Below are 13279 nucleotides of genomic sequence, written 5' to 3'. Positions count from 1 at the left end.
TAAACACCAGCCAAACCATCACCACCTGGTCACTGCTCACTGCCCTGACCACCTCAGCCATCATATCTTCCATCCACTCCGGGTCTTCCATCCACTATGGGGCACTCACCAACCCCTGCCCTCACGACCTTTCCAGCCTCAAACCCAATCAGCAAGCAACTCACCAGCATCCTCAACACCTCCATCTCCACAGCAACCTTTCCAGACAGATGGAAACACACAGATGTCAGACTCCTCCTAAAAAGGTTTTCCACTGACCACAAGCATCTCAAAATATATTGTCTAATCTCCCTGCTCCCATACCCAGCCAACGTTTTTGGAAAAGCTACCAACCAGCAGCTCACTGAATTCCTGCAACAAAACCACCTACTGAACTAGTCTCAATCAGAATTCCATGCAAATCACAGCACTGACACCACGCTGATTGCTGCAACAGACGACATCAGAACACTCGTGGACCATGGAGAAATGGTCAGCCGGATCCACTCGACCTCTGTGCGGCGTGCAACACAGTCTCCCACAACACCCTCCTCAGCAGACTCTACAACATAGGCATATGGCACGACGCCCTCAAGTGGATCACTTCTTCCTTGCAGGACGCATACAGAGTATCTGACTGCCTCCTGTCACTTCTGCACCCAAAGACATGATATGCAGCATAGGATAAGAATCATCACTCAGCCCCACCCTGTTCAACATCTACATGACCCCCTTTCTCAGACATCAACATATCCCAAGGACTCAACATAATCTCTTATGCAGACAACAATCAACTGATCCTCTTGCTCACCGGGGACCCCGCCAAACTCAACTTCTCAAAGCCATGACCAATGTAGCCAAATGGATGAAAAACAACTTCCTCCAACTCAGCTCAGAAAAAACTGAAGTACTGATCTTTGGAAAGAACACCTCCACATGGGACGACAGATAGTGGCCTGCAGAACTCAGTCCCACACCCACACCAATTGACCATGCACGCCTCGTCATCATCCTTGACAGCCAACTGACCATTAAATGACAAGTTAATTCAGTTGCCTCCTCCTGCTTCCCCAGAATCTTCAAATGGATCCCAACCAACACCAGAAAGACCGTCACTCAGGCCCTCATCAACAGCCGCCATGACTACGGCAACACCCTCTACACTGGCATCCCTATCCAGCTCCCCAGAAGACCCTAGTCCATACCAAACACTGCTGCCAAACTCATCCTGGACCTCCCCAATTGAACCCACATCGCCCCCACCCCAGAGACCTTCACTGGCTCCCAATCTAGGAAAGTTGCCAGTTCAAGATCCACATGCATGCCCACAAAGCCCTCCACGACCTACGACCTAGCTCCCTCAACGATCGACTAAACTTCCACCAACCTGATAGCCACCTAGCTCCACTTCACTTACCCGCATGCACACTCCCCGCGTCTGCCACACCCACAGCAGTGGCCACTCCTGCTCATCCATCGCAGCATAGATCTGGAACAACCTTCCCCTCCAGCTCCTTTAAGCCCCCTCGCTGGCAGATTTCAGAAAGAGAACCAAGACCTGGCTCTTCAAGAGAGACGCAGCACCGAGATACCCCTAGTGGTGACAGAGTGCGCTTCACAAATGCTGACTGATTGATTGATTGATTGGCGGTTTAAAAGAGTATTCTGCTTATATAGATGTGAGCAGATTAGGAGTTGTTTTTTAAATGATATGTGTTCAGTACATATGATCGTTTTCTGTATTGTTTACCCTTCACATTCGTTTTTCCCCTTTTCTTCCCTCATTATGAAACATGCTGATTAATGTGTTTAATATATTTTGTTAACCATATCAAAATTATAGTATATTTGACATAACTTGTTGAGCACATCTCATATGTTGATGATATGAATTGTTAACTATAACTAGATGAATCTATGTAGGTTTTGAATGTAAAGTTTTATATAAAGAAAATTAGAACATTGGAATATGGAGCACTCCATTGAATACAATAGAGTGCTCCAGGTTTCTATGGGTCGGAAAAAGCAAGCAGAGCAACATTCTGATGTTGTTTTTGTTCACAGCTCCGAGAGGCCTTTGTTTGTAGTAATTCAAACATTCTGCCCTCTAGTGGCAGAATGCTCTAATAGCCTTAGAGCCCCCCTCGCGGTCTCTACTAGCCAATAAAGGCCCGCTCCCTTGTTAAACAGTTAATACTGGAGAGGGCCTTCAATGGCTGGTAGACCAGTTTGGTCGAGCTATTAGAACATTAGAATGTTGAGAGCTCCATTGAAGACAATGTAGTGAGTCTGGGCTTATAATGGCTGATAGAAGACTTCTGCTCCAACATTCTCATATTGTATTTCTGTTTCTCGCTTTTGAATTTAGAACTCTCTAACCTTAGTGGATGGAGTGATCTAACAGCTTGATAGCCCTCTGCCTTCGGCAGCCCTCACCCTCGACCTGTAAGTCAGGGTCAGGGTCTTTAACAATTATTAGAACATTGGAATGTTGGGAGCTCCATTGAAAACAATGGAGTGGAGCACCAACATTCCAATGTTTCTTTGTTCACAGCTCTGGCTGTGAACAAAGGCTTCAGGGAACCTGAGGGGATTCCAATACCCTCACTCTCCCAAAAGGCTTTGTTTTTTTTGTTAGAACATTCTGTCCTCTAGTGACAGAATGTTCTAATAGCCTTATAGCCCTTTGTAGATGGGCTATACCGCTATTAAAGTCCCTCTCCCTTGTTAAAGGCCCTCGCCTTCGGCTCGGGGCCTTTAACGCTGGAGAGGGCCTTTAATAGCTGGTATAGCCCTCTACGGCGGGCTATAAGGCTATAGTATAGTCCTAGTAGCAATCTAGAAGGCTATATTAAAAAAGAAGAACTCATAAAATAGAAAGGGGCAAAGAGAGCGAGGAATAGAAGGAAGTATATGCAATTGAAATTCACATACTAGGGATATTTTGTTGTTTGTCCAGTCATTTCTTTGCTTTAACTAGCATTAACCCTTTTATGAATAATGTTAGATATTCAGGGGCATATTACCAACAAATAGCGATATTTATTGCAAAGTAGGGTTAGCGGCAATATTTTTATCGCCGCGCATCACCGGTTTTTATCGCTGAGATAACTTGCTATTAGCAAGGTTTATCTCAGAAGCGATAAAAATCAGGCGAAATGCGTGAATATCGCTGAGAATACAGCGATATTCACGCATTAGCGCCGAAAGGCTCTTAGCCATGTTATCCACCTCCCATTGGATAACATGGCTAAGAACTGGTCTGAGCAGGCGTTGGTTTTTCGCGATAGCGGTAATATTTCCATCGCTACGCCTGCCTTGCTAATAGGCGATAGCGACGTTAGCGACTGCTTTCAGTCGCTAACAGGTTGGGTATGCCCACTTTGCATGTCATTAGCGATAAATATCGCTGACATGCAAAACGGGCCCCAAACCGCTCGCTATCGCCTAAAAGCTGTCGCTAACATCAGTTAGCGACAGCTTGCTAATAGAGCGATAGAATTATTGCCGCTAAACCTACCGAAAACGGCCGCTAAACCGGCGATAATTGCCTATCGCCACCCTTGGTAATATGCCCCTCAGTTCATTTGACTTTAAGGTGTGCTACTCAACATCTTTGCCTTGATATCGCCTGCAGAAATTTGACTCCGGTGTGGCAAGACCTAGAAATAAAACCCCTCAGAAACTGTTTCCCAGAAACAGTGGAATATTTGGAAATAATGTTTTATTTTATATGAAACTAAAGTAGAATCCATGTATGCTTGCATGAATCAATTTTACACCTTGGGAAACAAAAAAACAATGCCAGAACAACATATGCCAAGCCGTTGTCATTATTTCAGTCTTCGAATATGTCAGCAAATTATTCCCAAATAAAACCTAAGCCAGTAGTGTTACAGCTGTCCACCTTTAACACCAAAACATCCTCCTGCCAGGTCTTTTCTTTTTTAACCCTTCCTTAGTTCGCTCCAGTGTCTAGCCACAGATGTTGTGTCCATAAACCATATAACTTAAAGAGCTTCTCTGCCTCTTTTCTGCATTCTGTTCCGATATATCACCTTTACCTTAGAAGGATGCGTTTCTTAATATTGACTTGCTTGCTGTCCAAATAAACTAAGCCACTGTGCAAGAGTTTTGATTAAATGATCCCAAAGGAAACTTGCAAAATCATCAATAGCAACACAGTATGAGCACCTTTTAAGTTTGATTCTGATACACAACCTTTCCATTATGTGCAGCTTGACGACATATACCTCTATGTTGGATGATTTCTTGTGCATGACATCTTTTTCTCTTTTCATTCAGCTTATGCGTTTATCTTCCTGTTCTCTGATACTTAAGTGCTCTTTTCTCTCGTCACACTTGTTACTTCCCACAGAACAGTTTAGATTTCAAAGCTACTCGCTGTGGCTCGGGTAGATTTCCACACTGATAGGCAATGTTTTATGAGATAAATGTCTTACACCATCACCGATGGACCGGTGTAAAACAAAGACACTGTGCTTTAAAGTTACTGCACAGCGCAGTGACAAAGTGCTTCTGTGTATTTTACATTCAATGTGGTAGTCAGAAAAAAAATGATATTTTTATTCTCTCCACTTTCTGTGGCTCTGATGCACACATACACACACACACACACACACACACAGAAGTGAGCGGCGAATCCTTTTGGTATGCAGTGCTCCCACCAAGACATTTGAAATGATTACGTAGAAGAGAATACATATTTTTCACCACTAATTAATATGGTTGAAAATGGGTGCCTTTGAGGCGCGAGGCATACCATGCAAGACAAGTTATATATGTTTTGCGTCTGGGCTATGAGCAAGTTCCTCCTTGGTTTGTTATTTACATTTTTATATTTCCTCTTAGTGAGTTCTTTTTTATGCACTCCATGTCCAAAGCTAAACATTTCATCTCCGTTCTCGGTTATTGTCCTGTGACCCCCCACCCCCACCAACAGACTCATATTTTTATCTCAGTCTAATATCCATTCAACTTTGAGTCTCAAGTGAAGAGGTGAAATAATCTTCTGCAATGTCGCTAAGAGTTTTGGATGTGGTGTTACTTTGTTAGATCAATTGAAAAGTGGAAACTAGTCTTTGGTGAGATTGCAAGAATGACACAGGGCCATGAGATATTGTGTTGGCAACCCGCTTTAGGAACAATTTCATATTTTTGATTATAGCGCCGTGCTTTTTAAGATCCTGCAACACAGTGTGAGGTTGGCACTTTGTGCCATGTTACTGGAACTCCCAGAGTTCAATGTTCCTCTTCACAATACAATACGGTGTAGGCTATCTCCTTGCGCCCACCTTCCTTCACGCCCATTTGAGGCGAAATAGAGAGCGGGTGATCATGATCCAAGCTAAGTGGAGCCAATGGGAAGGAAGGTGTCGTTCACATATCTTCACTTGTAAGGCTGTGTCTCACATTAGCAGTGAAGGATTTTGATGAAGGCTTTCCGGAACTCAATGTTGAAGGTGGTGTAGATGATGGGATTGACAGCACTGTTGACGTAGCCCAGCCAGGTGAATGCGCCGTATAAGGCAGGGGAGATATTGCAGTCGCAGTGCATTTTCAGGATGTGGGTGATGAAGAAGGGGAACCAGCATATTATGAATACACCTGGGAGATAGAAAAGAGATTCATTACATAATGTAATTAGGGTATCTATACATAAACCACAAGGCACAACTGAGCTGAAATTCAACATTTTGCCATCATACTGTACTAGATGAAGACCTACACATTTCAAAACATCATTATGGTGATGTAAATGTATAGTTCTTATAAACACTGATAACATCTCAGATACACCTAATAACATTTAGCACAGATATTTATCATATACCTCAAAAATCATACTAATGAGTCAGTTTCATGTGCATAGGTCCAGTCAGCTGGTATAGATGGCCACTTAAAAAAAACCCTTCCAATGTTATTTGTGTTTATTAAGTTGATCCTGGTGCCCTGCTAGATTGCTAGCTTAACCCAGAGTTGGTTGCCATATTGAACTTTCTATGAGTACGATTTTCTAATTAACAAGTTCCATGAACAAGGGCACCCAGTGTCAAGTACAATCAAATAACATTTGATGCCACTTCCTGTGCCGCAAAGAAATAGGCTAATATTTTAGCTTGGGATTCATGATTTCAAATACATTCCCTTTGATTGTTTATAAATCTCACCAACCCCAGAAGCGATAAAGAAATCAAGATATGGGTGGATGAAGCATTAACTCCAGAAATCTCATTTTCTTACCTTCACTGATTCCATTAACGATATCAGAATTATATACAAATCTAAAGACAGTGTTGCTTTGCAGAGGAACGTTTTCATCAATGTCAGACATTTCCCAAATATACTGAAAAGCTACAGGCCCAATTTCTTCAGTTTGGTAATTCAATATGAGAGAGAAGGAGGAAAGAAACAAAAACATCATGCAAATAATCGGTTTACCCGTGAGAGGATGCATATCATAATGTTAGTTGGTAACGGTATAAGAATTTAAAGAAAGTAAAACCATGAACAAGACATAACGTTGTATGTGCTTGAATATTTTTTTCAATTGTATCAACGATTGGAGGCTCTAATATGCACCAGTTAGCAAGGTTGGTGGGAATTTTGTCTAAGTCAATTAAGGCAATATTTCCAGGTCCCCTATACTATTGGGCCTTGCATAATCTAAAAATAAGACATTTGCAAAGAGGTAGGTCATATGCAGATGACATCCCTTTAGACAGTGAGGCTTAGATAAGAAATGTGATTGTAGATAATCTGCATAGATGCCAGAAAGAGATGAACAATATTACCCACTTCCTCAGATATAGTGTTACAATCAGCTGGAAGTTCCTGGGGATGCAGAAAACAATGGGGCGGATTCTCGGCTGGTAGCGAATGATCAGAGAAGGAATTATCACAACACATACATTGCGTAGAGATTCTTGAAGGCTTCTTTGCAATTTGCAGCTTTGTGAAAAGCAATTACACTCTGACAACAGTGGGGTACATAAATCCTTTAGAAGGTTTGCAAAGTAAAAAACCCTAGTGTTACCTCCCAGATGCACCTAGAGAAGCTTAATATCTTCTGGGTCCAGGCTACTGGGTATTGGACTGGGATTCAGTAATGTAGGTGGACCATGGGGAGTCCCATTAACACCCACACGTCTTTTACAGTCTCAACAGGTTTTGAGACCCCTTATGACAGATCTCCTTGTATCCCAATTAACAGCTCAACTACAGCGTTATTTCACTTGGAGGCAAGACTGAGATGCTCTTGTGACCGTTCCTTTCATTCACGATTGGTCATGTGTGGTCCTTCACACTTTCTTCCTTTGCGATAACTTCCGGATGCTTTATTTTAAATTGCTTTTATTGAGTTTAAGAAGCAATAAGTGAACATCACACAGTGAGGAACATTGCCCTTTTCTACCAGTCATGGTGATTGCCTCCCAGGAGGATTCCTGGTCATCACATGAGGCACCAGATTGCTGATTGTCAGTTTGTTGGAGCTTGCTGTGTCCACAAATTTTATTAGTCTCACATCCCAGGCCTCATATAGTGTGCCATGACAAATATCATTCAGCAGCAGCATCACAAAAAGTGTGCATATGCCTTTGAGTTGATTCTTTTCAGGCATTAGCTCCCTTTAGTCCTCTTGACTTTGCTTGCAGAAGGCAGCGTCCCCCAACCAATCTTTAACTTTCAGCCAGCCATGGCGTCCCCAGTGCATGGCAATCCTCCGCTTAGCCAGAAGTAGTAGGATGGACCTTAGTCTGCGTGTGCCAGCAGGGATATCTTTGACATAGCCAAGGAGAGCAACAAGGGGTATCATTGGTACAAAGTGAGAGGCTATTTCACTCAAACAGGTATATACAGTAGTCCACAAGCCTGATACCCCAGGCAGTTCCAGGACAGATGCAGAAACTCAGTCTTCACAGCCTCAATGAAATCACTGTGCGTCCAGTCGTAAGCCCATCTTGCGCATTCCAGACAGTGTGCAATAAGGCCGGTTGGGATATTTGACATGGAGGAGGCTCGAAGCGGTAATCAGGGGAGAGCATGAGTATGGTATTACAACAATATTTCTATTTCTTCTTGTGAAATCCTCCTCACGGTCCGCCCGCCACCTCTCATAAGCCCGGGGTTTGATCAAAGGGCCTTCTACATGGTTATGTACAGCCTGGTAATCAGTTTTCTGGGGGAGGGTCTAGTGATGACAGTATCTATGGCATGCAAGTTTTGGACTGTCTGGGAAATACGGGGTGTGTCGCTCCACAGGCGCTCCTCTGTAATAGAGGAAAGTATGTAAGAAAGTGCATCCAGGGTGCAACTGTACATCTTATAAAGACAGGAACTCGTCATTAGGGTACAGATCTCCCAGTGTGTTCAACCCCAACCACTTTAACTATTGTGGTACTATCTTCTCTCTCCTGGAGGGAGGAGCAGGGTTATGTATGAGGCTAAAGCCAGTGGAATAGAGGAAGAGCAACCGATCCCTGCAGCCAAATTAGTTCCATGCCCTTTATTTCATTCAATTCCTTATAATAATGCACTTTCATTAAAGATATGCTCCGTTAAGACGGTATCCTCGAGGTCCAGGACCAGAGTGTTCCCTGGCAGACCTGTTTGGTGGTAAATGAGGAGAACGTGCAGGGAGGTCCATTCCCTTGAAGGGAGTAGTCCCACCAGGATTGTGATCCAGAATAATGGTACTGAGGCAGTGGCCTCCTAGAAGCAATAGTCAGATTTCGAGGGTGTGCCTGCATGGGGCTATCGGTTGCTGCAAGACGATCCTGTGGTTTGATATGGCACCAGTGGCTTTTGCATATGTGCGTTGACTCTGTCTCATTACCATCCTTTTTTATTGCAGGAGGTGCACTTATGGGTCTTATTCTTTCCCTGCTCTACCTTGTTGGATTGACTAAATATAACAGGGATTGTTGATTCGAGGGGTACTGCTTGGGTCTTCTGTGTTATGCTTTTTATGATCCAAGAAGGCATTGTACTCTGAATGGGGTTTCAAAATGCCTCTTCATGTTTAGTGAATGTTTAGGGAATTGTGTTGGGGATGAGGGGGTTAGGCTGTGGGTCCTGAGAGGCGAAAGTGTATTGGATTTGCAGTATGGTAAATTGTTGATATGCTGCCATTCCTTGGTGGGAGGAGTTGGGTTGGTTCACTTGTTTTCTGCCCCCCCTGTTAAGAGCTATTTGTTTTTTCTTACAGTGCCTGGCAGTAGACAGTACACGTGTCTTGCATGCTGGTAGTGCTCAATATTGAAGTCTATGTGACTAGGGAACAGGGTGGGACTACAGGCTGGGTTCTATCACTTACATGGCTGACCATATAAACATTATCACATGGAATGTTAGGGGCTCAGAGATTACTCCAAGGGCTATAGGATCCACTCATTCCTTAGGCATCATAAAGTACAAATCGCCTCTCCTCAGAGACACACCTCACAGGGGGAACTTCAGAAATTGGGTAAGAAATGGAGGGGTCAGCTGTTCCTGCCTCTTACTCCTCTTATGCCAGAGGGTGGCCATCTGAGTAGCTCTGGGGGTCCCCTCTAGGCACACCTACAGTGAAGCGGATGTGGAAGGGCGGTATTTGTTGTGACAGGGTACTCTGGATGGCAAAGATATTACTATCTCAAACTCTTATGCCTCTAACGTTGATGATCAGCATTTCTATGATGGGCTCCAGAATACGCTGGAGGGTAGTGTGGGACTACGCAGATTGACTTTAACTGTATTTTAGATGGGGCGGAAGTCCGATACCCACCCAGGAGGGGTACTAATGGTGGGCTCTCTTCATGCATACTGCACAATTTGGGTATGCTAGACGGTTGGCGTGCACTGCAAACATGGGGTCGAGAGTACACCTGTCATTGCTGCACGCATAATACCTATAGTTTCCTGGACTGGTTCCTGGTAGGAGGTCCTGCTTCTTCACAGTTAACAGCAGTGATACATTTGGGTCGATTCCTCTTGGATCATGGTCCTCTACTGATGTTCCTGGCCCTCTGACCTCCTACAGGTTGCAATTTATAGGGATGTGCGCACAACCTCTTTAGAGAGTTATCTTGAAGTGAACTAGGGGACCATGGACACTAGAGCTGTTGAATAGGAAGCGCTCAAGGTGGTAGTAAGAGGAGAGTGTATAGGACTGTCTGCTGGATGGAATGGCGAATGGTAGCAGATCATAGGATACAGGAGGGACAATTGGCTGACCTGCAAAATTGTGAAATGTCCTCGGCAGATGTGTGTACGATTATGTTGGGGGTGCATAGGAAAATCCATGAGATCTGGGGCGCTCTGAATAGGAATACGCTCAAATCATATTGCCAACTCTTACATAAGGAAGTTATAAATCAGGCAGGCCATTGACCTGGACATTCTGATGTGAAATAGAGATATCACTCAATTCAATTCAATTCAATAATAACTTTATTCGGTAGTTTTAAGAAAAACACCATAAAAGTTCACAATAAGCAAATTACAATAATTATTAAAATTTAAAAAGCGTTAAAAATACATTTGTTAAAAAAAACGATTAAGAAGAGCAGGAGCATCTCAATTTGTATAAGTTTTTCGATCTTATAATAACATACAGTTTTCCTGTTTTCTAAGATTCTTTCATTTGTGCAAATCTGCAGTGTAGTTCGTACTCAAAGGTTTGTACGATGACGTATACAGAATTTGAGAAAAAGTACGATCGCTTTGGCATAATTTTCGTTTTCAAGATACTGGAGTGCCAGATATGCAGGGCGGCACTGTCGAAGGCCCCAGAATTTCAAGATGGGCAGTATCCAGCGTTTGCGGGGTTCAATAAAAAACTTACAGAATAACATTGTATGTATCGTTGTTTGAGGGGACAGTAGATCACAAGGGAACATAGAAAATGTAGATGTCCAGACATTTTGCTTTGGAAATGCAACCAGTAAATGAAACAAATCAAGTCTGAAGCGAGTGAGCAGCATTTTTTCATACTGTGTTAGTTTGAAGTTCAAATAGGGTTCAGCAATAAACACAGTCTGCACTAGTAAAGAGTGTTGGACAGATGGTTTATGGATCTCGGATAGTAATCGTAATTGACGCAGGTGTGCAAGGCACTCTCTTTTTAAGTTCTTTTTTGAGATTTCTTTTATCAGTAACGGATGGTCAAAATACTTCCTGTAGCCTAGATCTGTTAATAACGCTTTAACATAGGACACCCATTTGATTTTCTTACAATGATCCAGCGTTAAGATGTCTTGGATAATCGCCCTAGTCAGTTTGCACTGCTCAGTGACCCATATTCTGCGCCACAACATTATTGGTTGCAATTTTATGGTATCTGTTATATAGTCAATGCCCAGCTCTGTGTGGCAGACATAAGTGGAGCAACTTTTTGGTACCGCCAACAGGTATCTCAGAAAGGAGTTCTCAATTTTTTGTATTGAATCCACATTTGCGAAGCCCCATATCCCCGCCCCATATGTTGCCGTACTTATGCATTTTGAGTTATATATTTGCAGCAATTCTTTGAGTGGTCGCTGCCCCAGTCTTTGTGAGAAGATTTTTAACGAAGATGTCTCTCGGAGAAATGAAAGTTTCCTTGCGTTGATAGCTGGGTTCCATTTAAATTTTTCATCAATAATGATCCCTAAATAGGGATAGGTTGTAGTCCTATCCAGTTGTTCACCCTGTACAAGCAGTTTCCTGTTTTTTGCGTTTCTTTTCTCCCCCACGTGGATTGTATACGTTTTTTTTTACGTTTAGTTTCAGATTCAGGCTTGCCATGAAGGTGCAGTATCTAATAGAGATATCACTCATTTTACACATCACATCTGGAATGTATATGGGTAATCCAGACCGGAAGGCAGGATATCTGATCTGACTTTCTGGATCATTCAAATTAGTCCATCAGGCTGGTCTACCCGGTACTGAGTGAGTGATCGATCGGCTCCTGGCAAGGCTTGGTCTGCACCAGTTGCAGCAAGGCGACATGGAGGACTTGGAGGAGGATATCACTATTGAGGAATTGGGTTCAGCCATAAAGTTGCTTAATAGATCTAAGCCCTGGGTGGCTATGGATTGCCAGTAGAGTTTTAACACACCTACACTGCTGTACTCAATAAGACATTGCTGGAGGTCTTTAGTTAGACGAAGGAGGGAGACTCCTACTGGTGACTTTGTGTGAGGAGATTGTGTGCCTCATGCTAAACCCTTCCTCGTAGGGGTCCCTTACTATGCCTAACTTTGACATCAAGATATTGTGCAAACCTCTGGCATCTAGACTGCAGGGGGTGGTTCATGATATAATACATGAGGACCAATGCAGCTTTATGCTGGTATGTAGCACCTCTCAGAATCTGTGTAGACTGACTCATGTATTGCATGAGACTGCAAGAGGTGAGGAGGACTTGGCCTGGATCTCCCCTGATCCAGAAAAGGCATTTGACACAGTGGAATGGGGATATGTAATGGCCGTGCTCTGATCCATGGTGTGTGTGCCCAATGTTTGTGCCTGGATACATCTTATGTAAACTGAGCCCCCTATTCGTGTTCATTGGATGGTGACCTCTCAAGTCCATAGACGGTTGGTAGAGGTCCCAGACAGGGGTTTCCTCTTTCACTCCTCCTTTTTAAGCTAGCCATCACGTCTCTTGCTCTCTTGTTTCACAGGGAAATGGAGCCTTGGAGCATCAGAGTGGGTGGCTCCACCATACCGTTTCACTGTAGGAGGATGATGCCCCGGTCTATGTACGATCTCCTGGTGAGATGGTCTCACTATGCGGCTCTTGGAAATGTTTGGTGGTGTGTCTGGCTTTACATTAAACTTAGCGCTCGCAAGTCACTCTTGTTCCCTTTGTGGGGGCTGATTGGGACATACCCAGACCACCTGTACCTGTCGCACTCCATTGGAAGATGGAAGGGTTTTGATACTACACACACAGAGGCAGAACACAAGCTCAGACATGTATGTCATTCAAAATTCACTTGTTATGCTGGGAGCTATGCTTTTTCACAAGCTGGATAGTCTGTTGGTCTCTCTGATATGGACAGGGAAATGCAGCTGGGTGGAATTGATGGTGCTTAAGAGGGAAATGGAGGTTGGAGGCTTTGCTGTCCCAGATATACAGATTCACTATTATGCAGCATATCTGCAGCATTTTGCCCAAATGTTGGCAGAGACTGATAATTGGGAGAACAGACTTCTGGGGGATTTGGTTGGGGGCACTCTTTGGCTCAACTGTTGATGTGCCGGGGTAGGTCAGAGCATTTAGTTCCATACTTAGTTAAAGCCACCACT

At 43.6% G+C, this 13279-nt stretch overlaps 1 protein-coding gene across 1 annotated transcript in view; it reads right to left on the bottom strand.

The window, feature by feature from the left end:
- Nucleotides 1-3697: 3697 nt before the first annotated feature.
- DRD2 (dopamine receptor D2) overlaps nucleotides 3698-13279 on the bottom strand; it is a 1149771-nt gene continuing 1140189 nt past the window's right edge. The window contains exon 10 of the mRNA XM_078682355.1: nucleotides 3698-5607. Coding sequence (XP_078538481.1) covers nucleotides 5414-5607 — 194 coding nt within the window. The 3' untranslated portion in view covers nucleotides 3698-5413. The remainder of the gene's footprint in view (nucleotides 5608-13279) is intronic.

Source organism: Lissotriton helveticus, chromosome 3_1 (genome assembly GCF_964261635.1).
Source record: "Lissotriton helveticus chromosome 3_1, aLisHel1.1, whole genome shotgun sequence".
Classification (NCBI taxonomy): Eukaryota; Metazoa; Chordata; class Amphibia; order Caudata; family Salamandridae; genus Lissotriton; species Lissotriton helveticus.
Note: the sequence above shows the minus strand (reverse complement) of the source record. Positions and strands in the feature narration are given on the sequence as shown.